We start from the raw sequence: 26,419 nt of genomic DNA, 5'->3' as shown, positions 1-26,419 counted from the left end.
TTGAATTGAATGAAGTGAGATACCAAAACCCGTCGTAGGTCCCAGCGATGCATTTATTCCGCTGGTTTTGTGATTGAATATTGAATGAATTAAACGTTAGCACACACACAAATAAATACCAACACCCACTAATAAATGGAACACATTGAAAAATCATCACGGAAACAAGCACGCACGATTGAAACAGAACACCTGAGAAAATTATAGTTATGTGATGGAGATTATTAGTAGTGAATTTTAGAAAGTTTGGAAGAGCCGAATAAGTGTAGTGGAGTTTTTGGTTAGAAATTAAAAGGATCAAAGGATAGAGATAGAAAAGGGGAAGTAAATGAAGAAAGAAAAATGTAAAATAGCGTAAATAAATTAATTTTGAATATTAGGTTGACCCTGTAGAAGAACATATTACGTTTTTTTCTTTTTTTGAGGAAGTTAGAAATCACTTTTAGTTTTTTTTTTTGTTGTTTTCGGAGAAGGTAAAAGTGTTCTGGAACAGATTTTGTCAAGAAATTCCGATTCACGAGCCTTGCTTTCTTCGGTGGTCGTTTTAGAGATTTTATGCTGCTCTGGTTTCTCAAGCGAGAATGGAAAATTGATCGTTGAGAATATTACCTGTGATGATAACACAGACCGAATAGAGATCTTCTTTATCGATCTGAGGTCGATTGTTGCATACAACAATTGCCACAGCAATCAGTTGATTTCCCAACGTGCCTGGGACGGTCAAACCTGGAACATTTCTCTGATAAAACCTGCTCTTTGGCAGAGTCTCAAGCTGGGCACAGAAACCGTGGTAAACGGTTTCCTTCGGGAGTGGCATTTAAGCCGTTCACTAAACACACCCCATTCCTTCAGACCCGACCGTCTCGGGTTACAAGGTATATTTCAAATTTCAGATCAGTCGATCAACTGGAAGGGGTCTAATTTCTATTAATGTGGGATAACCCTACAGACAACATTTATTCTGAGGTCAAACTAATGGGGGCGAAGTCCCCATTTAACGAGGATAAGGAATCGAGGCGGCCCAAGCCACCAAGATGACGTGATCCAAGCCGACCCGCCTTCGGAAGCGATGTGGTCTGTCGCATGCAAACCTGTGTTCCACAGCATCATGCAGCACGTGCTTGTGCAAAGCATGAACACGCCACAACTGTTTTGCTTCCAGCATATGATTTTGGGCAAAACAAAATTTCTCCCCTTCGCCATCTACTATTATATCAAATAATACACTTGTCTGCACGATCACAAACTAATCCGATACGCATAGAATAACAATGCTCGATTTGTGGTGCATACACTTATGTACCAAATAACCATAGCAACATCAACAAAACAAATCATATTAGACCTACAATTTGTCACTGGCTTCCCAGTCGGAAAAAGCGATTCTTTGGTCTTGGCAGTATATCGGGATACTTTCGTAGGTGAAGACCAGGATTTTTCCGTAACAGATTTCCGAGAGGCAACTAGTGACATATTTTTAATATCTCATCAATTATATCATTCTTGCTGCCGAATACTAAACTGGAAGGGTTGATGTAAAATGTGTTGTACTCGGATCATTCTGCTGAAGGTTGTTCTGGTTCTGATGTTCGGTTCTCGTGTTTCTGTGAAAGCAAATGCAAACTTTTACAACGTTAATGAAGTGTTCCTTTACACAACGCCGACCAGCTGCAGAAGTAGTGAATATTTCGATACGTTTACGTTGAAGTGTAATATTTGTGATGAAGGATTGCTGCTGAAAGTGGCGGATGATCGTGAGTGTTTTTCCCGTTTTTCCATTAATTTATGCACGTAGGGGTGCTCATACACTGTTTGACCGAAGCCAAATATTTGACTCTTTTTGACAGATAAAATTTGGTCAACGTGTACTGATCAAATATATTCTACACAAAACACGACAAGCAAATATTCAATTATTGGATGCCTAAAATATTTCAGTCTGTTCTTCGAACCTGTCGGTACAGGTCGGTACATGGTTAGGTTACCTTGAATATTTCAGTCGATTTTTTCCATGTTCGGTGTTTGTTTACTACTGTTGAAAATTGAAGAGTGGCAAATAAAATAGTGTTCGTACAAATATCAAATCAAACCTTATCTGTCAAAAAATAACAAATATTTGACCTCCGGGCAAACAGTGTACGGGCACCTTAGGGGAAGTGAGGACATTGTGGTCACCCTAGAGAATATGCCCATTTCAAGCATCCACATACCGCTTCAATCCCCGGTTTTCGAAGAATATTGAAGCTCAACTTGTTATTGTTGTACAAGATAGCAAACGGCTTTTATTATAAAAAATTGAAATAGTATATTTTTCTTCATTAGAAAAATAGTTAAAAATCGAACATCTTTTGGCGTGAAGGTAAAGTGATCACCTGGTGGGGGCAAAGGTGTCACTCGCATATATCATGCTAAATGGGATAGATTTATTCCTTTTTTCCGAATTTGTTTCAATTATTATTAAAATAGTAGGTACATACATGAAATAAGCTTGGCGTATTCACTTAGAGTCGTAATTTAAATTTTCTCATACATACAACAACGTACAAACACAACGTTTCGCATAATAAAGGCTGATTTAGACGATGCCAGTCAGCGCGCTAGTTGAAGTATCCAGTGAATAGAGAACAGACACTCTGTTCAAGTTAGAGGCCAATTACTTGTTCGATACTGGTACAAGTAACTTGAACAGAGTGTCTGTTCTCTGTTCACTGGATACTTCAACTAGAGCGTTGACTGGCATCGTCTAAATCAGCCTTAAGGCTTGGTTGAGTTGTTGTAGCATATTTTTCCTGGGTCAAAGCCATAAAAGGGACCCCTTCAAGAGCTGAATGGGATAAGGTATATCAGATTTAGTAAACAGAACATTTTTTTTCCAAAATATATATTTTATTAAGTCACATGTGGCGTTAGCCTGACGGGGCCAGGAGTCCAATATTTTGACAATTTTTGTCTTACAACTATGTTAGTAATATGTAAACGATTACTCGTGGTTTGCTCGAGGTTAGTATTACAAAGATTGAAGATTGTAAGTCGTTATCCACCACTGACCACTTTGCCCCCAAATAGCAAAGTAATTTCTATGCGAATTAATGAATTGATATTTAGGTGAAGGTGGAAGCTAGCCACAAATGGCTGCCACAATGGCGCTCATTTCTTTCATCTCCCTCCCTCACCCCTCGCCTGAAAATCAATAGTTTTGCGAAACAGTGTGAAGAAAATGATCGTTTTCGCACACCCATCAAGTAATATCAACCAAACTCTAATCGATTACTCACAAGATATTTAATTTTCATCTGCTGTCGCACTGTATAGTGAAAAACGTCGGAAAACTCGAGAAAGTGCTCTGAAAGTTAAATTTTCATTTTTCAATCTTCGGCAATGATTTTGTTTGTATTGGTGAAAGCATCGTTATTTTTTCGACACTGATGCCAGACAACATCATCGAAACAGCTATAAAAACCACTCAATAAAATGTTATTCCTGAGTCATAGTCATGGAAATCAATAGTATAAAATTGTGTTGAAATCAATACAGTTATTATTTTTACGTTTAATGGGTTTATAATGTAAGTTTTAGCAACTTTAACATTGGGTAAGAAAATTGTATTGTAGAGCTCGGAACACTGCCACGGCTACCTATGCTTTCAAAAACAGTAAACGGAAAAGTATTACATTCAATTAAAATGCCTCGGTCAACGAAGAGAAGGGTTAAGGCTCTCCAACGTGAATATGTTAAAACAAAACGATCAACGAAGGAAAACATAAAAGAATTATCAACATCTAGTTACTATGCGGAAGAACTTGTTAATACCAAAAGAGCCCCCATTTCGCATGTGTTACAAATTTGCTCATGTTACGCTCGCGTAAAATCAGAATTTTACTTCATATGCAAATGCACATTTTATATATATTTATATTTGCAATTGTTCATCGAAACATTTACTTTAGTATTGAATTGTAATTTTTTTCAAATGTATTCAAAGACTCGTGTCAATGACGCGCCACACAGTCTGATAAATGAATTAATCTATTTACGTTTGCTTTGCTCTTCTCTCACAAACACTATTACCCCATTTTTACACGTGGGTTTACCTATACTACTACAATGGCTAGCTTTAACGCATTTAACATATTAACATATAGATCGAAAGAAATTTGAGATTTAACTCTTTAGTAGAGAAAGGCCGATGGCTGTCGTGGTTTTGTAGAATCAGCTTAAGATGGTTGATTCATGATTTATTTGTGCCATCACGAGATTAATAAACAAGTTGGTCGTATTTTGCAATTTGTTTCCTTATACAGTCATTTCATGCCAAACCGATATAATGATTCTCAGATTCAGAATTGGGAGTTTTATTCCTTATCGTAAAATAGTATACCCGAATGTTTTTGACTTTTTCATTTCTATTTTAGGGACTTAATGTAAAAATTCATAAGTTTTGAACTACTGGATTCAGGCTCAAACATATCAGAATTGAAGCCAATTAATTAAAAAAAATAGTTTTCACTTTCGTAGTTATTGATTGTTTTTGTTTTTTTACAGTTTATTAAATTGAAGCAATATCAAATTGAAGCAATATGAAGAAATATAGCGCCCTCGTTCCCTAAACCATGTAAACTATGAAAAACAAATATTATCAACAATTGCGAAAACAGAATCAATATTTTAAAGTGTAATATTTTTTCAAACAATACTAGCTTTTATTTGATATAACGATCATCAGAATCGGTTCAGTAGTTCAACAGTTATAAATTTTGAAAAAACAGGAAGTGGGTTATATCTATGGTATAACCGCAAGGGTGACGTAGGACTATCGTTGATTTAGAGATCATTTGTTTGAAGTTGAATCTGAATTCATTCTGAATGAATGAATATTTGGAGAACTTCGAAAACGAGAGCGTTACGTTGGAGGCACAAGGTTTTATGCATCCAATATTGGATACGGAAATATCCTACTGATGGGGAAGAATAATCTTCAGAAGCTATCCTGTTAATTGCGATTGATTGAAAAAGCACAAAATCAAATGTATTTGGTCACAGTGTTGTTACATGGATAGAAAACATCAAAATAAACTCTTTCACATGAATGTAATTTTAAATTCCCAGAGGAACTGGCAGATTATTATCAGTAACGATTAGATATTTCCACATTTTCCTCGATACTGGAAGCCCACCAGTGGTTAATGCTAACTCGATAACCACCTGTTAATAGCACTTGATTGAAACATATTTGGTCACAGTGTTACATGGATAGAAAACATTCAAATAAACTCTTTCACATGAATGTATTTTTAAATTCCTAGAGGAACTGGCAGATTATTTTCCGGATCTTTCTCGATGCTGAACGGCATCCAAACGGAAAGAATTCCGTGCGTGTATGTGTATGTGTAGCGGCTGCTTCGATGGTCACCTTCTATTCTCCTGAAGGATCGGCTTCTCTGTGCTCCCTCACAGTTTCAAACAAACTGCTTGCGTTTCAGGGCAGATCTCGATATTTCGCCGTCCAGCACCCTCAGGAACGATGTTGTCTGTCGCTGTCCTCACGAAAAATGAATGCGTCTCACCACCAGAATATCGCTTAAGTATGCTTTTTGTGCGTGATTGAATCGAGAGAAGGCGTGGTTTACGATGGCAATTTGGAAGGCAAACTAGAGGGGAATGAACTCTCTGAGCTCGGAACTTTCGGCGACTGAGCAATAATCGATTGCGGGCGCATACAATATTGGATACGGAAATATCCTACTGATGGAGAAGAATAATCTTCAGAAGCTATCCTGTTAATTGCGATTGATTGAAAAATCACAAAACCAAATGTATTTGATCACAGTGTTACATGGATAGAAAACATTCAAATAAACTCTTTCACATGAATGTATTTTTAAATTCCCAGAGGAACTGGCAGATTATTTTCCGGATCTTTCTCGATGCTGAACGGCATCCAAACGGAAAGAATTCCGTGCGTGTATGTGTATGTGTAGCGGCTGCTTCGATGGTCACCTTCTATTCTCCTGAAGGATCGGCTTCTCTGTGCTCCCTCACAGTTTCAAACAAACTGCTTGCGTTTCAGGGCAGATCTCGATATTTCGCCGTCCAGCACCCTCAGGAACGATGTTGTCTTGTCGATGTCCTCACGAAAAATGAATGCGTCTCACCACCAGAATATCGCTTAAGTATGCTTTTTGTGCGTGATTGAATCGAGAGAAGGCGTGGTTTACGATGGCAATTTGGAAGGCAAACTAGAGGGGAATGAACTCTCTGAGCTCGGAACTTTCGGCGACTGAGCAATAATCGATTGCGGGCGCATACAATATTGGATACGGAAATATCCTACTGATGGGGAAGAATAATCTTCAGAAGCTATCCATTTAATTGCAATTGATTGAAAAATCACAAAACCAAATGTATTTGGTCACATTGTTACATGGATAGAAAACATTAAAATAAACTCTTTCACATGAATGTATTTTTAAATTCCCAGAGGAACTGGCAGATTATTTTCCGGATCTTTCTCGATGCTTAATGGCATCCAAACGGAGAGAATTCCGCGCGTGTATGTGTGTGTAGCGGCTGCTTCGAGATCTTCCCGGGGAACCGTTTGTGGCATCACTCTCCTCCTGATGGATTCCCTACTGGCCTAAGGTGCACAAACAGGCTCTTGGTGACACCGTTCATCCGCGCTTTCATGATAAATGAAGAGCTTCACCACAACAGCGACAACATACTCCAATCGCTGTTCAACTAGAACTGAGTGGATTTCCGAGTGGCGCTCGCTTATATACCGATTGGTGATTTCAATAGCCTGTTTTGAAAGCAAATTTAAGACTATTGAAACAAGTTTTTGGATCAGAAAGTAACAAGTATAGAACGCGTAGACATTTTATCTTTCGAATGAAGTGTTTATCATACCATTTCGTTCAGTTGTTTAGGAGCTATTAACACTCAAAATCTCGGTCTCCGGCGTAACGCTTTCGTTTTCGAAACTTTGATTTTACACCCCGGTATAGAAATGAAAGACGTAGTCCTACGTCAAAAGTCGTTTTTGGAATAAAGGAGAAAATAATGATTCCTTGCAAACAGACGGAGCTCAAACTGCAATATTCCCTTTCTCCTTAGCGTCCGTAGCAGTGCGGTGAAAATACAAACTACCATTCGTCGTCAAAGAAAGCATTGCTTGATCGTTTTAAATTGGTTAACCTCGTCAATTGAGTTCCGAAATAGTTTATTGTCAAACGAGAGCTTTTTCTTCTCATTTGAATAGGCTAAGCATACACAGAGCAGACGGTGGGAGAGCTATTTCTATTGCCCTCTTACGCATGTGTTAGCGTCACTCTCGCCAAACCTGCTGTTTCTCTCAAACCAGCTGTTTTACTTTTAGGCGTCGTGCACAAATTACGTAACGGTAAAAATCCGGATTTTGGACCCCCTCCCCCCCTTTCGTTACGCAATTTCCTATCTCTAATACACAGAAAGTAACGCAACCTCGACCCCTCCCCCCCCTTATCGCGTTACGTAGTTTGTGCACGACGTCTTATCTCTGTAAACAAGTCAAAGCATCGTCGGGTGTCAATTGAGTCTCGGTCACTACTTCATTCGATAGGAGTAAAAGTATGACGAGCGGCTTGAATGAAGATGCGGTTGCTCAAACGACTGAAAGGGATACAGTAAGAAGAGATCCATATGAATGAAACATGCTCATTCATCAGAGCAGCTAATCAGCCCGCGATATGCGTATGAAGAGAAGTTTTGCGAATAAATGAATGAATTGTTTATTTTCAGCACTGGTCCGTAGAACGAGCACTGCATTTGCATTTCGAGTGAGGGATTCGCAATGACATAATAAAAATGTGCGCCGCCGCTACATTAGTTGCTTTTTATTGACGGCACGTGAATGCAAGCACAAAAGTTCACAAAACAAATGTAATTACAAAAAAAACTAAAAAAAAATAAATTGAAGAAATCATTATTGAAAAATCGTCTTATCTTTTCTTTGAGCAATTCAATTAATATTCTACCGAAAAATATTCATTTAAGCTCCTGCTTTGCCATGAAGGGAAGGAATGTATGTTTTTTAGTCGCAGAGACAGATGGCCAGGTTTTTTTGGGAACCTAGATAGTCATGGTTCCATGGCATTTTCACCCTCACCACCGACATGTAAAAATTGCTGTCCCGGAAACTGCTTTAAGTCCGATTTTACTTACGTTTCGTCGTCCATAGTGACGCAATTGAACTTCGTGAGCAACTTTGTAAACAACGTCCGGGATCATTGTACGAGCCTCGTGCTCTGCCTGTAGTTGCGATCCGGCCTTCTAATCTTCTTGTAGGACGACAGGTGCCTTCCTTGGCTAGCTGCACAGTTGTGTGCGAAACTCCTAAATTGTACCCGTTCTCTCGGATTGAGAGATAGGGGCCCCACTTAAGACCACTGTCCACTTTTTTGTCGTCAAAACATCGGTTGCGAGCATGGACAAAGTGGACTGGAATACAATCAAGGTACTAAAACAAAATTATAGCGGAAGTAAGAACGAATGGTGGAACGGTTTCAGGAGAGCTTTAATTTGGTTGATAGAAACAATCAAGTTTATTATGCATTTTTGGGAGAAAATTGATTGAAAAAACCGCTAAAAACAATGACTCCTGAGTTTTTACTTCTTAAACAGTACTTAGTTTTACTAATTGAAATGTTTCACAATTTCTTTCTATACCAAATTTTGTCATCGTTCAAATGAAAGCAATAGGATCGTTTTTAAACTTGAGTTAGTTTAAGGCAAACAGTTTGGACTCAAGAAATGTTCAATGACTCTGTCATAGCGCAAGTTTATGAGTCCAGTCGCGGAACTGTCCTTTGATTGATCTTTAATCGACCCCGTTGAATTTACCTTTTACTAGAAAATTCTTAGTACTTCTACCAAAACTCATCATTATAATATCAGATTATTTTCAGACGCAATTCTCGTTCAAGATTTTTCAACCACTTGCAAATAACATGTTTCTCCGTTACATAGAATAAGTGTTTGATACAGAAAATATGACAGAATAAAGACATACCCCTCCCCTCATCGCCACTTAGAGAGGGGGAGGAGTGTCTATTCACCATAGAAACGTTTCATGCCTCCTAAAATCTTCACATGCCAAATTTGGCTCCATTTGCTTTATTAGTTTTCGAGTTATGCAGAAATTTGTTTTTCATTTGTATGACAGTCCACCGTAAGAGGGTAACATTTATTGCATCCTAAAACCTCCATATGTCTAATTTTGTTTCATTTGCTTGATTAATTCTCGAGTAATGCAGAAATTTGAGTTTCATTTGTATGGTAGCCCGCCCTAAGAGAAGGGGGAAGAGTATCGTACCACAATAGAATCATTTATTGCATCCTAAAACCTCCACATGTCGAATTTCGTTTCATTTGCTCGAGTCTCGGGTCTCAAATTATCATGAAAACCTTCCCCTACATACCAATTTTCATGTCGATCGGTTCAGTAGTTTCCGAGTCCATAAGAACAGACAGACAGGCAGAAATCCATTTATATGTATATATATATATATATATATATATATATATATATATATATGTATATATATATATATATATATATATATATATATATATATATATATATATATATGTATATATATATATATATATATATATATATATATATATATATATATATATATATATATATATATATATATATATATATATATATATATATATAGAAAAAGATTAAACATTAAACGTTTTAAACATCCGAAACACCCCATATAATCTTGTTTGATTTTCAACTTCATCAAATATCTATTGCAGATCTTCGGTGTACGTGCGATGAACGCTCTGTTCCTTGGCGTGATTACGACAGCTCTCTGCAGTCTCCGATATGTCGTAACACGAGTGATTTTTTCGAGCAAATCGAACCGCGAGTAGAGGTGAAAAATTTCTGTAAACAGCGCCACATCATCATACTGAATTCGACAAAAACCAATGGCGTAATTGTTCAAATATACCGCAAGACGCATCCTCCTGGAAACGAAAGTACGATCTGTGGTTGCAATCAGCAAAACACCATCCCTTACGTAGACCGGATGGGGAAGGTCGAAGCGAAGCACTATTGTTTCCCCCAAGCACTGCTAAAAGATATTCAAAATTTTCAACCATCAAAAATGACCCCTCGACAAAACAGCAACGTATACCGAGATATTAGGTTCTTAATGGTATTATGTCACGTAATACGAAGCACGCGACACTGCCAGCGCATGGCCAATTTATGCGTACTCAGTTTCTACCATTTGGATAGAAATTCTCCCTGCGGTATTTTTCATGCATACCAAACCTACGATATGTCATCGGGTCTCAGCAACGTACCAAGCATGGTGAGTGCTAGTATTTTGGGGTCAAAAGGCGGATACAGAAAGGAGGCTCAACTGTGGTCAATGAGCGATAAGGTGAAACCACCGTTGTTCTATCGGCGTGGGAAGCATAACAACGAGGTTCTCGAGAAATATCTAGATTTCAGCTACGATGCGAACGCCACCAATCTGGTAAGATTTCATTGCATATTGTGATAGTCATCCACCATAACATCGCGCCCCATAAACACTTTCGTTGGTCAACAAACGGAGTAACAAGTTTATGAATGAAAATCGAAACGCGTTACTCTTGTGCTCGGTAAATGCTTTGCGTGTCGTGTGTTTTATTTTTCGTTTTTTTGTATTTTCACCAACCATGATGATCGTTTTCATTCGATTGTGGTTTGTTTGACTTCGTCGACTCACTACTAATGAGATGCTAGCCAAAATAGGGTTAGTAAAAAAGTGAGATTGACACGGTTTCTATGCTCTCCTAAGGAAGTATCTCTTACAGTCGGAAGTAATTTATTTTGGGCTTCGCAAGCGATGGCCTACTGAATTTTGTAGGTTAGTAAACCAGAATGTTTTATTACATTTTACTGTATAAACTAATTATGTTAAAACTGACTATGAGATAAGCGTTTAGAATTTATCAAGATGGACTGATTTAATGGCAACGACTTTTAGCACAAAACAGCGGACATGAATTCCAATTCATTCCACACATGGAATTTTTTTAGTCGAATGTTCAGACGGAACCTGCTTGACGAGGTAAAGCTCTGTCATCGATTCAACACTTGCCGACGAAGATCCTAAGGTGAAAAGGTTCTTTGTGGATGAACTGTGGACCCGAGTCGAGGATATTCCTTCTGGTGGAATCGTCGAGAACCAGTGGACCACCGTCAAGAACGCCTTCATTGCTACTAGCGAGAATAACCTGGTTGAACTGCGCAGCTGGAAGAAAGGAGGAAAGATACAGCCCGTCGTCGGTATCGTGCCTCGACCTGGAAGTAAAGCGCTCGTATCGACTGGATAAGCGAGCGAGGGCTGGCTCTATTGCCAGCGAAGAGGGAGAGATGCAACCGGTAACTTTCGCCTCCTCTACGATGTATCACGACGCCTGAACGGAGCAAGGATGAATACTAAGATTCCTGTGAAAAACGCGACTGGTCAGTTGATAACCGTTGCGTTAAAACAGAAGTCATTTGATGTTCTTGCATCAAAACAGAAGCGTTGTCATTGCGAGGGATAGAAGCAGCAATCAAAAGCATGAAATCCAACAAAGCTCTGGGAGTCGATCGCATATCAGCCGAGATGCTCAAAGCTGACCCCGCACTATCCGTAGAAATCTTACATCATTTATTTGTAAACATTGCCCCGCTGCGCATCATTGTCGAGCAGATCAATGAATTCCTGGAGTCCCTTCACCTAGTGTTCATCGATTACGAGAAAACTTTCGAATCGCCTCAATCACGATAACCTCTGGAGCGCCCTGTGACGCAAGTGAGTTTGGGATGAACTAGTCTACCTGACTACCTGATATCAACGCAACAAGAGGCCTTTGTGTGCAGAGTCTTGCTCGACCGGGTCTTGTCCGACCCAATCCGGGTCGCGGCTGGTGTTAGGCAAAGCTTTTTATTTTCTCCACGACTATTCCACATTGTCATCGACGAGATCATGGTGGGCACTATCGACCGTGAACTGAACCGTGGGATTCTTTGGTAGCCTATTAGGATGGAGTACTTCAAGTACCTCAATGTCAGTAAGAAGAGAGTTTTGGATGTCAACACGATCACGCTTTCCAGATTCACAGTAGCTACTGCTTGCCCAGTAAAGGGTAGAGAATCTCCAATACCTTAGCAGCCAGATTGCGTCAGATGGCGGGACCAACATCGATTTATGCGCGCGGATCAAGAAGACGTGGGCTGCCTTTACATGTTTAAGGAAGACATGAAGGTCGAACCAGATTAATCACAACACCAAAATCCGGATGACCACATCAGAATCATGGTTCGGTGAAATCAGTGCTGCTTTACGCTTGTGAGACGTGGAGTGTATCAGCAGAAAATGCGCGGAAGCTTCAGGTCTTCGAGAACCGATGCTTGAGGTTAACAATTCGGGCCTGGAGGCCAGACAACTGGATCTCGAATGACGAGCTCCATCATCATTGCCAGCAGACGCCGATATTAACAGAGATCCAGGAGCGTAAGTGGCAGTGGTCGTCGGCCACACATTACGAAAGAGTGATACTGAAATCTGCAGAGAAGCATTAGACTGCAACCCGCGAGGACATAGCAACAGAAGCAGGCCCAGAGTATCCTGGCAACGGAGGTGACAAACGAAATAAAAGGAGTCGACCCAAATTTGACCTGGACACGAATCAAGGCGAAAGCTGCGGATCGTCCAGGATGGAAACTTCTGACGAAAGCACTATGCTCCCAGCGTGGAGAGCAGAAACAATAAGTAAATAAGTACTATAACTATGACTTTCCGTGTTCCGTCAATATTTTGCATCCTACCATTAAGGAACAAAGACACAAATAAACTGGTATGCCGAGTTACGACCCTTCGCGCGAGTGCAAGATGAGTTGAAGAGAATAGCCTCCTGGACTGGTTCGGCTCTGATTAGATTCTCTCGATTTACAAAATACGAAATTTTGCTCGGTGTGATAGTGATAGTGACCCGCGATATTAAAATAAATATTTCTGTCATTTTTAAGAAGAATTAAAGTGAGAAATAGAAGTGGACCTCGCCGATTAGAGGATACAAATTTACATGAACACGACTACCGACAGTGCGATCAAATCCTCGCAAACGTTGTTGAGCTGCTTCTTGCAATACATGATAAGAATGGTCCACTGCATCATCGAAAAACATAATTAATGTGGACTTAAGGGGGTATTCTAGTGTAGAGGCACAAATTAAGAACGTTTCTTCGAGCAACGAAAAAATAAAACATAATATTTTAGCATCCATTATGTCATTATTTGTTTATCTATCTTTCAACAATAAAACAAAAATTGAACGGAAAATATATATACTCATAATTAGAATGGTTACAAGCTAATGTAGTGAGGGAGTTAAAAAAAAGTTGTGCCATGGCGTACAAGATTTCAGCTCTTCTGATTATCGGACAAGTCAAAAACATGTTTTTGACAAAATGACGACAGTTGATGAAACAAACGCTGTTTGAAACGTTTTTTCTACTTTTCAAATTTATTTAAAAGTAGTAAAATAAAAAAAATATTTTTTGTTGGTTCGTGCGATAGAGATATACATTCAGATTGTATTCATATAAACTTGAAATAAATCGGTTCAATAGAACTTGAGGCCGTACTAGCTTAGATAACGCATCACTAAAATGCCTATAACTCGGTAAATAATGGGTTTTTCGAAAAATCCTTTCTAGAGTACATCCTTGTATGCTTAAACTTCAGAAATATGAAGAAATTCTTTTTTAATTTCTAGACTAGAATACAGCCTTAAGCCACGTAGCTCAATTTCGTGTTAAAAAATGTAGGAAATTACGTTACATGTTTGTTCTTAAGTCATGAAATAACAAAGAAAACATTTGTCAACTAAAATAATTTGAATTCGACACCATGGCTGGTTTTTTTTGTAAGAACAAGTCAAAATATTAGCTGATACCAACAGCAGACCAAAAGCGCTGTTCTGCTCTAGGTTCGTGTATTTCAGCGCAATTCTCTGCAATTCACTCAGCAAATACATACCGTGACCTTTGGTCTGTGCTTGGATTGAAACTGTTTGAAAATGGGTAAAGTCGAGAAAATGGAAACCCTGCGCTAGGAATGTTCTCGTATCACGCGAAACGATGCATAGGTCACCGTAGTAGCTCTCAACGATAGCACTCCTCTTTTGCTTCACTATCGCTCAATGCAGTGACCTATATATTACTATATTTAAATTTAACTTCCTCTGGTTTTATTTTTCAGCTGAACAATACGATAAATTTTACCATCATAAGCTACGATTTGTATGGCCATCTGAAGAGCTTCCGTGCAATGCGACTAAGTGATTTGAATTTGTGCGAACGATACGCAGCCAGTCAAGAACAGAGGATCAAGTTTGCTCAGAGCTACCATCGCCGTTGTCGTATCGGTCTTCGGCGACTGCTGGACGACTTCAGTGAAGTAGAGTTCCTAAATCTGTACGCCGACTATTACGACCAAAAGGCTCGTCTACTTCAATCGATTCCAGTGCTAGTGCGGAAAGCATTTGCTCATAATGAGAGTCCAGACCCAGGGAAGTGGCAGCTGGTTAGGAGATTTCTGATGGTGGACCCACTTTCAGGGTTAAATGAAAACTTTAAGCCCAAGATCTACGAAGAAAGCATGTTGGGAGAAAAATACCACTTCGTTCGTTATGTACGACGGATAGAGCTGGAAATTAGACTACACCCAGACCACGAAAAGAGTCCCAATAGAGTGGCGGTTCCCTTGCTGAAAATTGAGTACGCCATAGTGAACACATCACGCAGGGATGAGCAATCATTGTTCGAGAATGTTGTGGATTTTGAATATGAAATAATCTTCAGCAAAAAATACAGCTTCAACTCTTTACTTGAGGTGATTCATGTTCAACATTTCTTAAATAACTATAAACTATGATTATTTTTCAGATAATTCTTCCAATTTTTATTCTACTAGCTTTCACCATGACGCTCTTCCAGACTTTTTGCTACAAATTGCGCCAAAATAAAATGTATTACGATATGGATATTTTCTTCAATTTTCTTGTATATCTCTGCTCAAATGTAGCAACAGCTCTTTTAGCTGCAGTAGTTATCGTTTCACTGCACGTTTTTATCACCTACAAAACACAGCGAAATATGAAAATGTTGCTCCCGGTTGAGGTTCAAAATGCGCTAGAGATTTTTGTCTACATTGCGTTTAGTTTCAAGGTAATCTAAATATGTATATCAAGCTGGCATAAAAAAAAATCTGTAAAACAATTTCAGTTCATCAAGCTCGTGCGGGCGTTTAACTTGATGGCGGGTATAGATATATTTTTCATCGATTGGGAACGACCCAAAATAGTCGATACCGGTATTGGAGGCCAACGTACACATTTGCTCGACACTCATTCCATATCATCGAATACGACGGTAGAATAACCATAGCAATTGGAAAAAGACTCATTATAAATCCATCTTTTCACAGACTCGTCCCTCATGCGACAGTGTCTCAGCATGGCGCAACTACTTCATTGCCAACGAGTGGCAAGAGTTGGCAACCAAGAGAAAGATATCCTGGTTTGCACACATTATTCTGCTGATCGGCGCCTTCGTTATATTTGGGTTTGAGCATTGGTCATCCAAAAGTTTCTCTCTGAACTTTCGAGAAAAACAGGAACATTTGGGGGAAGTCGATAAAGTGCTCGAAATTGCGGTAGGAATAATAGTGTACACGTCGATCTATTTCGTCCAACGAGTGTACAATCTTCTGATTCACGAACGGTTTGTAGAAAATGGGATTCAACAATTTATAGATGTGTCTTCGATTGCGAACATCTCCGTGTTTATTCTCTGCATGGAATCGTATGGTTTCTATATCCATGGTCGATCGCCACATGGATTTTCCGACACCGATATGTGCTCGATGATTCTTCAATTCAAGCGGGAGGAGGACAATCTCTGTGGCAATCGTGGTCTACTGCCAGGATCAGAACAGCAGACTTACTCAATATTGGTGCCAAAAAACCTCCGAGAATACTACAACAAACTGATTACTCCATTGCGAAACTCTACCATCTTTGGGCCACATCAGCATTTTAATCAAACTCATTTAATTGGTAGCGCTAAGATGAGCAATTCGAGCGTCATCGATGGACCTGGCGGACGCTTTGAGTACAACTTTGAAAAATCTATATTGACGTACTATAACGTGAATAGATTCTTCGCAGCTTTTGTTGACCATGTAAGTATTTCCATGTTAATTAAGAATACATTTAGATCCGTTTTACTTCAAAAATATATTAATTATCCAGAATCGATCAAAATAGAACAGAATTTTATTCGTGATTCGGATTCTCTGATTTGTTCATATTTTCTGAATTTGGATGTGACCTAAACATAATTTGAAAATTATTCCCATGTTTTAAACGATATTGTCCGCTTGCAGGCATTAAAAGACTTGGACTACATCATCCAGGAAAGAAGTGTCCTGGAAAGTTTACTCAACTGCGAATTGCAGAGTTATGTAACAGAAAGTAGATGAATAGATGCATAGGTACGGAAAGCATTGTAACACCTTTCTTTTATCTTTCCAGATAAAGGTGTCTTCTACATCGACAACGGCCACTCGTTTGATCAGGTGCTTTTCTACGGGATTGAATCGATATTTTTCCAATTCGAGATCGCCTTATTTCTACTAGTGCTACTTGTGAGCAATAATTATATTATCGCAACTGTTGCAGTTGGAGTAGTTTATAAGACGTTCGAGATTATTATGAATTATTTGATGAAAAATAATCTAGCCAAAAAAACGTTAATCGATAAACGATTTCTTATCTGAAATAGTTGTTATAAAACCTATTTCGTGCCATTATTACAATTTTGCAGACTTTTTTTGGTGCCTAAAACATTCCGACATAGCCAGAAGAAGTAAACTTCACTTAGCGTGGAAACACACTAGACGGCGCTACCGCGCGATTTTCGCAATGACAAGTCGCAGCAGGAGCTTCATGTAAAACACATTCAGCGGCTTTCGACGGTTCCACTATCTGCCATTATTATATTTTTATAGACGGATGCAAGACGAGTATATGGTAGAAGGTACAACTGTTGGGACAGTAAGCTGATTAGAGGGGTGGTATATGAAGACAGAATTGAGGAAAACGGAAGAGTGGATGTTTACCTGAACGAGAGGGAGAGAGAAGTTGATCACAAACGTCTGAAATATTGCATTTCTCGACAATTTGGATGGAATTCGAGTATCCGCAGCTACATGACCGCAGAGTGGTTTTCACGTATTGGTTCACCTGATAGTACATTTATTGTTGCCTTGCTTTATATACACCTTTCAGAAGCGCATAAACACTACTACTCTCACAAAACCGTTGCGGCGCATCATCTTCTTCGGGCCACCGTAGCGAACGAGGAACCGTACAACAGTGATTTTGGAACCGTACACACCTGCCCCGCCGTATATGTTTTATCGCATTCACATTTCATAATCGAGGTCCCGCGGCGGTCTGTCTTTGCAAAATCCGCGCGGGAGAGCCGTCCAGTGTGTTCTTACGCTTAGGGTGCTCATACGCTGTTTGACTGAAGCCATTTATTTGACTTTTTTCGACAGATAAAATTTGGTCAACGTGTACTGATCAAATATTTTCTACACAAAACACGACAAGCAAATATTCAATTATTGGATGCCTAAAATATTTTTTCAGTCGATACATGGTTAGGTTACCTTGAATATTTCAGTTGATTTTTTCCATGTTCAGTGTTTGATATTGTTTACAACTGTTGAAAACTGAAGAGTGGCAAACAAAATAGTGTTTGTACAAATATCAAATCAAAAAATATGAAATATTTGACCTCCGGGCAAACAGTGTACGGCCATCTTTACTAGACTGTTCGGAAATTTCACAGATCGACATCTGCGTACCATTTTTTGACAGCTGTCACTTGTTTTGTGATTTTTCGATTTGCCATTTTGTAGAATTTTTTCACGAAAACCATGGTTCAGACTCATCACAATCTTTGTCCACTGTATGGTCAACCTATCAAAATCAATCATTCTTTTGTATCCGAAGTAATCCCCTTTGGAAAATTGTGGATTTATTGTTTTTGTTTCGACGAAAACCATTCGCCGATTCATTTTTCGACTTCTTCATATCCAGAGAAGTGCTGCTCCGCAAGTGCACGTCCCATTGAAGTAAAATAACCTGAAGGGGTCAGGTCTGGAGAATACGGCGGGTGCAATAACGGGCTCATTCCAGTTTTTTTTCATCCATGCAAAATTTAAATTTCTCACTTGTTATCGGTAGCGATCTGTATTCACCGTTTCACTCTGTTTTCGTAGGATCATCTTTCGCTTTTTGGGCTCTTTGGTTTGGTTTTGTATCCAACAACTCCATTAATTTCTCGTTTTCGAACCGTTTCACTGGACCAGGATGATCATTGTCCTTCAGATTAAAATTTCAGTGCGGAAAATTATCAAATCATTCATTTGAATTCGAACGAACAATTACTATCAGTCTTGCTTGACAACACTTCTATCCCCACGAATATCGCGGGCTGATGAGCTGATTTGACGAATATGCATGTTTTACTCACACTGATCTCTTCTAACTGTATCCCTTCCATTCGATTGAATAACCTCACCTTCATTCAAGTCGCTTGTTATGTTATTATTTGACCCAAGGCGCGTAGTAGTATATCCTAAGGTGGTCCAACTTGCTAAAACCACTCTTCAGCCATCTTGGAAGTCTACTGTGTTTTGTTTGTAAACAAAACACAATACGCTTGTGCCCAAGCTCGCTCGTGATCAGTCTATCTCTTTCACGCTTGAAGGAAAAAATTCCCCTTCTGCTTTCTTCTGTACTGTTTTCATATGCCGCTCCCCTATCCAACTTAGTGACGAAACGGCCTCACCTAGTACCATAGACCCGTCTTGGTCTAAATCAAGGCGCCTCTATATGTACCAGGTGAAACAATCATATGAAATGCACTTTCAGCCATATTGGAAATGCTGTCGGTATTGTTTACAAACAGCATCAGCACGCTGCCGGCGGTTCTCTACAAACTGCTACAACGCTTATTCGAACGATGCCTACTATGTTCGGGTTTCGCGAAATTATGTGAAAAAGAAAAAATGATTTTGTAGAATTTCATTCTCATATCCACTACTCTCGCATGTGGAAATGCAAAAATGGCGTATCCTAGCAATAACAAAACAAACAACCCCCGCTCCACAAACCGTAATCCCCTTCTTATTGAAGTGATGATGTTGCTTCACCTGTTATACATTGATATAAGCGCCTTGGTCTAAATCAGCCTTAAGATTCGTGTTCCATTGGCGTGAAGCAAAAGGGGTACATTGATTTTCAGTTGAAATAAGCATTTTAAAAATGAAAAATCATGAATGAAAATCAACTAAAACGTGTGTGATATGTATTTTATATAATAAAGTAGCAGGTTTTCGCGAGTGATTGAAACATCTTGAGCGAAATTTATATCTCATTTTTGTTTTATATTATAATAAAAAGGTTTCATCAAAAATATTAGGAAATTCACATGAAAATTATTAACTACGTATTTCAAATAACATCAAGCAATCATTTTCATTCAATTATTCCAATGTAAGACTGCTTTCGGGTGTACTAAACTGATCCTTTTCTTCTCTCCAGTTCAAAACTTCTATAGATGTCGACTCTGTACATTCGATATCGCGATACATTCAGTTTTGATCCAAAACGGGTCTATGGGACTAGGTGAGGCCGTTTCGTCACTAAGTTGTTTAGGGGAGCGGTATATGAAAACAGTACGGAAGAAAGCAGAAGGGGAATTATTTCCTTGAAGCGTGAAAGAGACAGACTGATCAGGAGCGAGCTTCGGCACTAGCGTATTGTGTTTTGTTTACAAACAAAACACAGTAGACTTCCAAGATGGCTGAAGAGTGGTTTTAGCAAGTTGGCCCACCTTAGGATATACTTCTACGCGCCTTATTTTGATCAAGGAGCTGGAATTGACAGGTGGTTCGTTTTCGACAGTATGATGATAAGGCATGGAAGATGCGAGAGGGGATAAAAAATGACAGCGACTATTCTTGTTTATAAACAAAGCAGGTCTAATTTTTATGCTACATAGCGGTCCACACCAACATATACATACGCTGGGCCGGTTTCAATCGAACTAGCTGTTGTGTCTCACAACCCGTACGATCAGGTGAGTCTCCAGCTAAAGCAGCAGTCGCCGGGAAACGATATGCATGGATATCCACAGCGTATCGCTATCACTTAATCCTAATGGGTCGCCAACGACTAATTCCACCAAAGCGAATGGAACTTAGAGCAGTACGGCACAAGCCCGCCGGTAGTGACCCTTTCATATATCCACTAGCAAAGCTCCCACAATCGCTGAATTGCCAATCCCAGCAGCAACAGCAACAACCCTCACGTTCCGTAAAACAGCAATGCAGACAACAACTTGCAGCAGTCACCGAAACACAACAATGATGCCAACAGCGTAAACAAAACCAACGTTTATGCGCAACAAACACATAGCGGTATGCACTCATCATTGCATGCCATTTGTTATCCTCTTTCTCGGAAAACTCTAGCCGTTCGTTTGGTCGCTGTCAATTCGAACTCAAGTAATGACTGAACAGCCACAGCAGTGGAACTCCATACAATTCACTGACTAAAAAGTGTCCATATTTTCATCGCTTGTTTACGTGAAGAATATAATTTTTTCAGGCACACTTGATTTGAGAGTGTATGGATTTCTAGCTGTCTTGACGCAAGGTCTTTAATGAAAAATTAGAAGATGGGAAGGTTTATATAAACATGTTTATAATTACATAAGTTTATTCAAATATTAATATTGCCCTTATTTTACTATTCAGTGCAATTTTATCAAAATTTGAAAGAGAAATTAAAAAAGGAATGTTTTTTTCAATATTTTTATGAGATTAATCTATTAAAAATCCATGATTACCTTTGCTTTATTATTTACCCCCCATTATTTGTTAATTTTTCCTGCTTTTCGTTCTTTGACCTATCATTTTGAGAGGTTTGAAATTGCGACAAGATAGAAATTTGGTGTGAAAGAGCGAATTGTAGAAAATTAAGTCGCAAATTCTCTAAACTTTATAATTAAAGTTTTTATGTAGTATTTAATTTTTGAGTTTGTTTGAATGACAGATTGAAGTTGATTCATAGAAGAATAAGATTTCATTTGATATTACGATTTTTGAAATCGACTCAATGGTGACGTTTTATTATTTAATTATGACGTTTTGGAAGAAATCTTACTTATTTAATCAGCAAAAGGCCCACGCACTGTACACAAAAATCGTCTCCATTCACATGAATTTTTTTTCCAATTGTTAACTTTCATTCTCATATCAAGGATCAACATATCATATCTTTCTATTAATCCGCAAACATGCCTAGTAGTAACTTAAAAAAAAACAAACTCATAAACGACAAAAAGAGTCTTCGTATATTTTTTATATATTTTTCACAGTTTTATAGTAGTTTTATAGCGCTTTTTTAGTTGGAGTGCCTTTTAATTGGCAGTTCGCCAGTTGGAGCACGCGTCTATCAAGAAGCAATCATCCGTCATAATTGTATGTCAGTTTTACTCAGTTTTTCAATGCCATTTTGCCATTTATTGAGGAGTCTTTGAACGTTAAAATCAAAAAATTAAGGCTCAGTATAAAAGTATTTAGTTTTGCAGTTTGTTTGACAAATGTATTCGTTTGAAAATATTTATTAATATATATACATATATAAAGTGGATTATATCACATCCACTATTCAAGGAAGTTAATGATATTTTCTACCATCAATCCAAATGCAGTAATCTTAATTATTATTATGGCCGCACTAAAAGACATGAAAAACAACAAGAAAAACGCGAACTTTGAAATTTGTGAACTATTGCAGTATTATTGCAGCCATTCCATGCCAAACTGATATAGTGGTTTTCAGATTTTCGTGAAAATTGGTAGCTTGTTTTCGTTATGGTAAAATATTGAACCTGTATTATTTTTTTGTTGGGTCCCAGCAAACATTAAGTCGTATGAATAGCTATAATTGGAGGCGATATACATACAACCAAGACACATTTGTATGATATATGATGCATATAACTAGTATATACACGCAAAAGTGGAGGCTATATACGTATATGCCATATTGTGTACGCATATAAAGCCGTATATAACGATATGCGATGCTTTTTGGACTGATATGCGATTTGATCCGACAATGTTACCACTCAATCCATCGATGACATGGAAAATCGTGTTTTTGCATTTTATGCGAGTTTAGATATACATGATCGATATTTTGATTGATATTTTATGCGATTGTGATTTGATACGAATTTATATGTAACTTATCATATGCAAAGTTATACGATTTATTTAATGTTTGCTGGGGTGATTCGATTTTTTTCACTTTTTCCCAAAAATGACTTTTATCAAAAACTCATAACTTTTGAACCACTAAGCCGATTCAGATTATCGATACATCAAATTGAAGTTAATGAGCTAGTCTTTTTTGGAAAAAATGTCAAACTTGCAAGAAATTTGAATTTTTTTTCTTGTAATTCTTGATTGTATCCGTTTTTATAGTTTACATGGTTTCGGGACCAACGGCGCTATATTTTTCGATATTTTTTCTTGAAAACTAGGGATTTTTAACTCAAAATTAGATGTTCTTTTTTTCTTTTTTGAGTTATAATTTTTTAAAGTTAACCGATAGTTCGGAATATTAATTTCTTCCCCTTTTTCCTATTCTCAAAAATTCATAACATTTGAACTGCTAGAGCGATTCAGATGATAGATATATCAAATTAAAGCCTAGAATTTTTTGGAAAAATATTGCACTTGCGAAAAAAATTAATTTTGTTTTCGTGATTAATAATTGTATCTGTTTTTTTATAAATAAAAGAAATAATTTTTTGCAAGTGTGAAATTATTGACTTGAATTAACTATGTCGATTATCTGAATCGGTTCAGTAGATCAAAAGTTATGAATTTTTGAAAAACGTAATTTTTGGAAAAAAGGAGAAACATGATTTTTTGAACCATCGGTTAAATTTGAAAAATCATAATTTAAAAACGAAGAAGGACACATTTTTGGATATGTTGTCTAAAAAATCCTCAGCTTTCGAGAAAAAATATAAAAAAATGTAGCGCCCTTGAATGAAAACTATAAAGAACAATTACGAACAATAATTAGCATGGAATATATATAGTATATAGTTTGGTGTTAATTTCCCCGGCAGCTAAAAAGCTGTTTACTAAAAACTAATTGACGTTAACGTTTCATTACCTTGTAAATTCTAGGTACAATACCAACAGAGGGTATTAAAAAAATGGCTTTTTACGGGGTGTGTTCGAAACTGAAAAAAAAAGAAATTTATTCAGAAATCATATTTTTAAGTTGTTTTTTAAGCGTACATACATTATTTAGTCGTATAATTATTGTATCATTCAATTTATTCCGATGAGAATGCTTCAAAATATATCAACTGATGCTCTTACCACATTTTAATTTTTTTTTTTCAATGTTCAGTTTCTATGGCGAAGCTTCATTCGTAAATTACACATTTGTCATCATTGGTGGAATACGACCATAAATGTTGTTATGAATAGAACAGCAAGTTATGATTAAAATACATATGGGTTTATTTTGATAATGCATTATACATAAGCCGATAAAAATGCATTATAATATTTGTCCACAGCGTTTCAGCGTTTGTGGAGTTTTAAAATATGTATATTTTATTCAATTTTCAGTTCATAATTTCTATCCCATTCGCCGTGTTTATCATGATGATGCTAACATTATATACGAACCTCCCACCTTATATATGATGTCTCCCACCCTCTTAGAGACATCTTAATCCCAATCCATCTGTCAATTTTTTCACTGTTTACATTTTCTTGCCACAAATCGTTGCCACTTTTTTCTCTCAAGTTCCACTTCTCTTCTCTGGAACAGCAGTTCTGACATAAAGTTCCACCTTATTATACCACCTTGAGTTTTGATCTGTTTTGACTGTTTTGACAGACAGCAGTAAACAAACTTTTTCGCTAACCCTCATACACGTTAAAAATGTCCTCCGTTCATACGCCTTCCCTTGCGCTTAGTAAATACCGAGATCAGCATTTTAAAGTAAGTTTTTCGGCAACAAATTAAGGTTTTGATCAAAGAGGAGCTAATTGAGAACAAATATTTTACAGGGGTCACGCCATGAACAGGAGCGGTTGCTCAGAGTCACCTCCACCTTGTATATTGGTAATCTGAGCTATTACACTACCGAGGAGCAGATACACGAACTGTTCTCGCGTTGTGGCGATGTTCGGCGTATCGTCATGGGCTTGGATAAATTTAAGAAAACGCCGTGTGGTTTTTGCTTCGTGGAGTACTATACCAGATTAGATTCAGAGAATGCAATGAGATATATCAATGGCACCAGGCTAGACGATAGAATTGTCCGTGTTGATTGGGATGCGGGATTTGTAGAGGGAAGACAATACGGTCGAGGAAAAACTGGCGGACAGGTGCGAGACGAGTATCGCCAGGATCACGATCTTGGACGTGGCGGTTACGGTAAAATGGTTCAATTGGGACAGCTAGGACCACCCAATATGCGAGAGAGTTAGTTATGATGGATTGCGAATATTAAAAACGAACACTAGGATTAGACTTATGTATATCGATTTCAATGAAATAAACAGTTTTCCAATTATCACAACTCTAATTTTGTTAGATGAGGTCCTTTCTTTAATTTTAACTTTTTACGACGTTTCGTTCTCAAACCAGCTGTTCTGTGATCCCGGTAAGGATTGATGAAGTATGGCAGACGCTTGCTTATGTCGATTTCCTGTTCTGTCAAATCTAGTAATTCCATTGATTTACTATCAACGATATTTACGAAGGTTCGCGTATAACGTAGCGCTTCAAGGACGAGCTCACGCCAGCCCGTTACAGTTTTCAAAATTCTGTAGGATATCTTCGGCATATGAAGGATAAGCTCTCCAAAGAAACATGTGTTTTCAATATATAAAGCCATTAGTTCCATTACGGTGTGATTTTTGGGAAATTCCATGGCAGCCGTGATGTTATTTTCACGCAATTTCGGCCCGTGCTCTTGAAGAATCTGAAAATTAATTGCCTTAATTATAATTGATAAGCAAAATATATTTTTCACCTGTATTATCTCTTCATAAGTCCTGTTCAGCAGGCTATATCTAGTAGAGTAATCATAAGTAGAGAGGACATTGGCCACATAAGCTTTCTGTTGATCCCTGTTTTGCTCAAAAATCTTCGCATCTGTATATTCTACAGTTAAGGATTTTTAGAAACGAAAGTTGATAAGTGTTTTCGTGTTGAGTAAAGGATACAAAGTTTCTCGGTTATTATCAGATGATCTCGATTCTTCGGTTTTTCGTCAGCCAAAGCTAATGGTACCGCTGAAATTAAGGAACTGAACAACCAGGATATTCCAAATAGAATAAGTACGAATTGCGACGAAGGCACCATTTTTTTCGAGATCACAAGGCGGCTATCCATTCGCGTAATGATTATTGTACTAAACGAAGCCAATCGAAACAATTTCTTTCGCAAGTTGCCCGCATGCGCACACATAACGATAAACTGTCAGAGTACAAAATATGTTGTCAATTTCGTTTATTATTTTTCATAGATTTATTATTATAGATTGATTACAATAAAAAAAAGAACTGTAAATATACCAGTTCATATTATTCTCGAAAAACAACTTCTGAATCAGAGATGCTTGATTATAGCGAATTCGTTTTTAAACTGAGTTAGTTGCAAACTGACTCTGTAATAAAAAAAAAAACGTTTTCATTTTCATGAATGCGGCGGTTTGTTGGTGTGCGTTTTAGCGTAAGAACACACTGGACGGCTCTCCCGCGCGGATTTTGCAATGACAGACCGCCGCGGGACCTCGATAATGAAATGTGAATGCGATAAATTAAGATGGTGGAATTGACAAGTGGCTCGTAATTGACACCAAGGAAAGTGAAGTGGAAGGTAAAACGTAATTTGCGTAAATTGCCGTTCAGCGCTTCTCACGTATGTTTGAATTTGTTTACAAATATAGAACGCGTCTAAGTAACACTAAAACACTTTGGAGCTTTTTCGTCAACGAAATTTCTCCGGACAAACGTATTTTGGAGCTTGCTATGTGAGTTCTGAGTGAGTTCAAGGCGTGTTATAAGGAAAAATAAATTTCAACTATGTACTATTGAAAAACACACTGCTAGCTTTATTACAGCTTTCTGTTATCCCGGATAAAACTTATCATCCAATACGTACGGTAAATAGGATCTTCGCTTCCCAC

The 26,419-nt window shown here is 38.0% G+C and overlaps 3 protein-coding genes across 4 annotated transcripts; 2 read left to right on the top strand and 1 right to left on the bottom strand.

The window, feature by feature from the left end:
- The first annotated feature begins 1,378 nt into the window (after nt 1–1,378).
- LOC129779651 (meckelin) lies at nt 1,379–16,919 on the top strand. Of its 2 annotated transcripts, XM_055787243.1 has the most exons (9): nt 1,379–1,421; nt 1,529–1,754; nt 9,808–10,538; nt 14,301–14,933; nt 14,987–15,268; nt 15,326–15,472; nt 15,528–16,283; nt 16,488–16,575; nt 16,636–16,919. In XM_055787243.1, exons 2-9 carry the CDS (start codon nt 1,541–1,543, stop codon nt 16,878–16,880), a joined length of 3,096 nt encoding a protein of 1,031 aa, XP_055643218.1. In that variant the 5' UTR covers nt 1,379–1,421; nt 1,529–1,540; the 3' UTR covers nt 16,881–16,919. The 2 variants fall into 2 exon arrangements, with proteins under 2 accessions (XP_055643218.1, XP_055643217.1); XM_055787242.1 differs by having other exon boundaries at nt 1,381–1,754.
- A 7,145-nt stretch (nt 16,920–24,064) lies between these two features.
- Nucleotides 24,065–24,799, top strand: LOC129777126 (nuclear cap-binding protein subunit 2). The gene is made up of 2 exons (XM_055783204.1): nt 24,065–24,222; nt 24,291–24,799. The coding sequence occupies exons 1-2, from the start codon at nt 24,163–24,165 to the stop codon at nt 24,711–24,713; spliced, it is 483 nt and encodes a 160-aa protein (XP_055639179.1). The 5' UTR covers nt 24,065–24,162; the 3' UTR covers nt 24,714–24,799.
- LOC129777125 (coiled-coil domain-containing protein 134-like) lies at nt 24,747–25,948 on the bottom strand. Its single transcript, XM_055783203.1, has 4 exons — nt 25,806–25,948; nt 25,455–25,707; nt 25,262–25,383; nt 24,747–25,210 (listed from the first exon to the last, which is right to left on the bottom strand). The coding sequence occupies exons 2-4, from the start codon at nt 25,696–25,698 to the stop codon at nt 24,800–24,802; spliced, it is 777 nt and encodes a 258-aa protein (XP_055639178.1). The 5' UTR covers nt 25,699–25,707; nt 25,806–25,948; the 3' UTR covers nt 24,747–24,799.
- Nucleotides 25,949–26,419: the final 471 nt, after the last annotated feature.

The sequence above is a fragment of the Toxorhynchites rutilus genome, chromosome 3 (assembly GCF_029784135.1).
Source record: "Toxorhynchites rutilus septentrionalis strain SRP chromosome 3, ASM2978413v1, whole genome shotgun sequence".
In the NCBI taxonomy this organism is placed as follows: Eukaryota; Metazoa; Arthropoda; class Insecta; order Diptera; family Culicidae; genus Toxorhynchites; species Toxorhynchites rutilus.
This window is presented reverse-complemented; position numbering and strand designations above follow the sequence as displayed.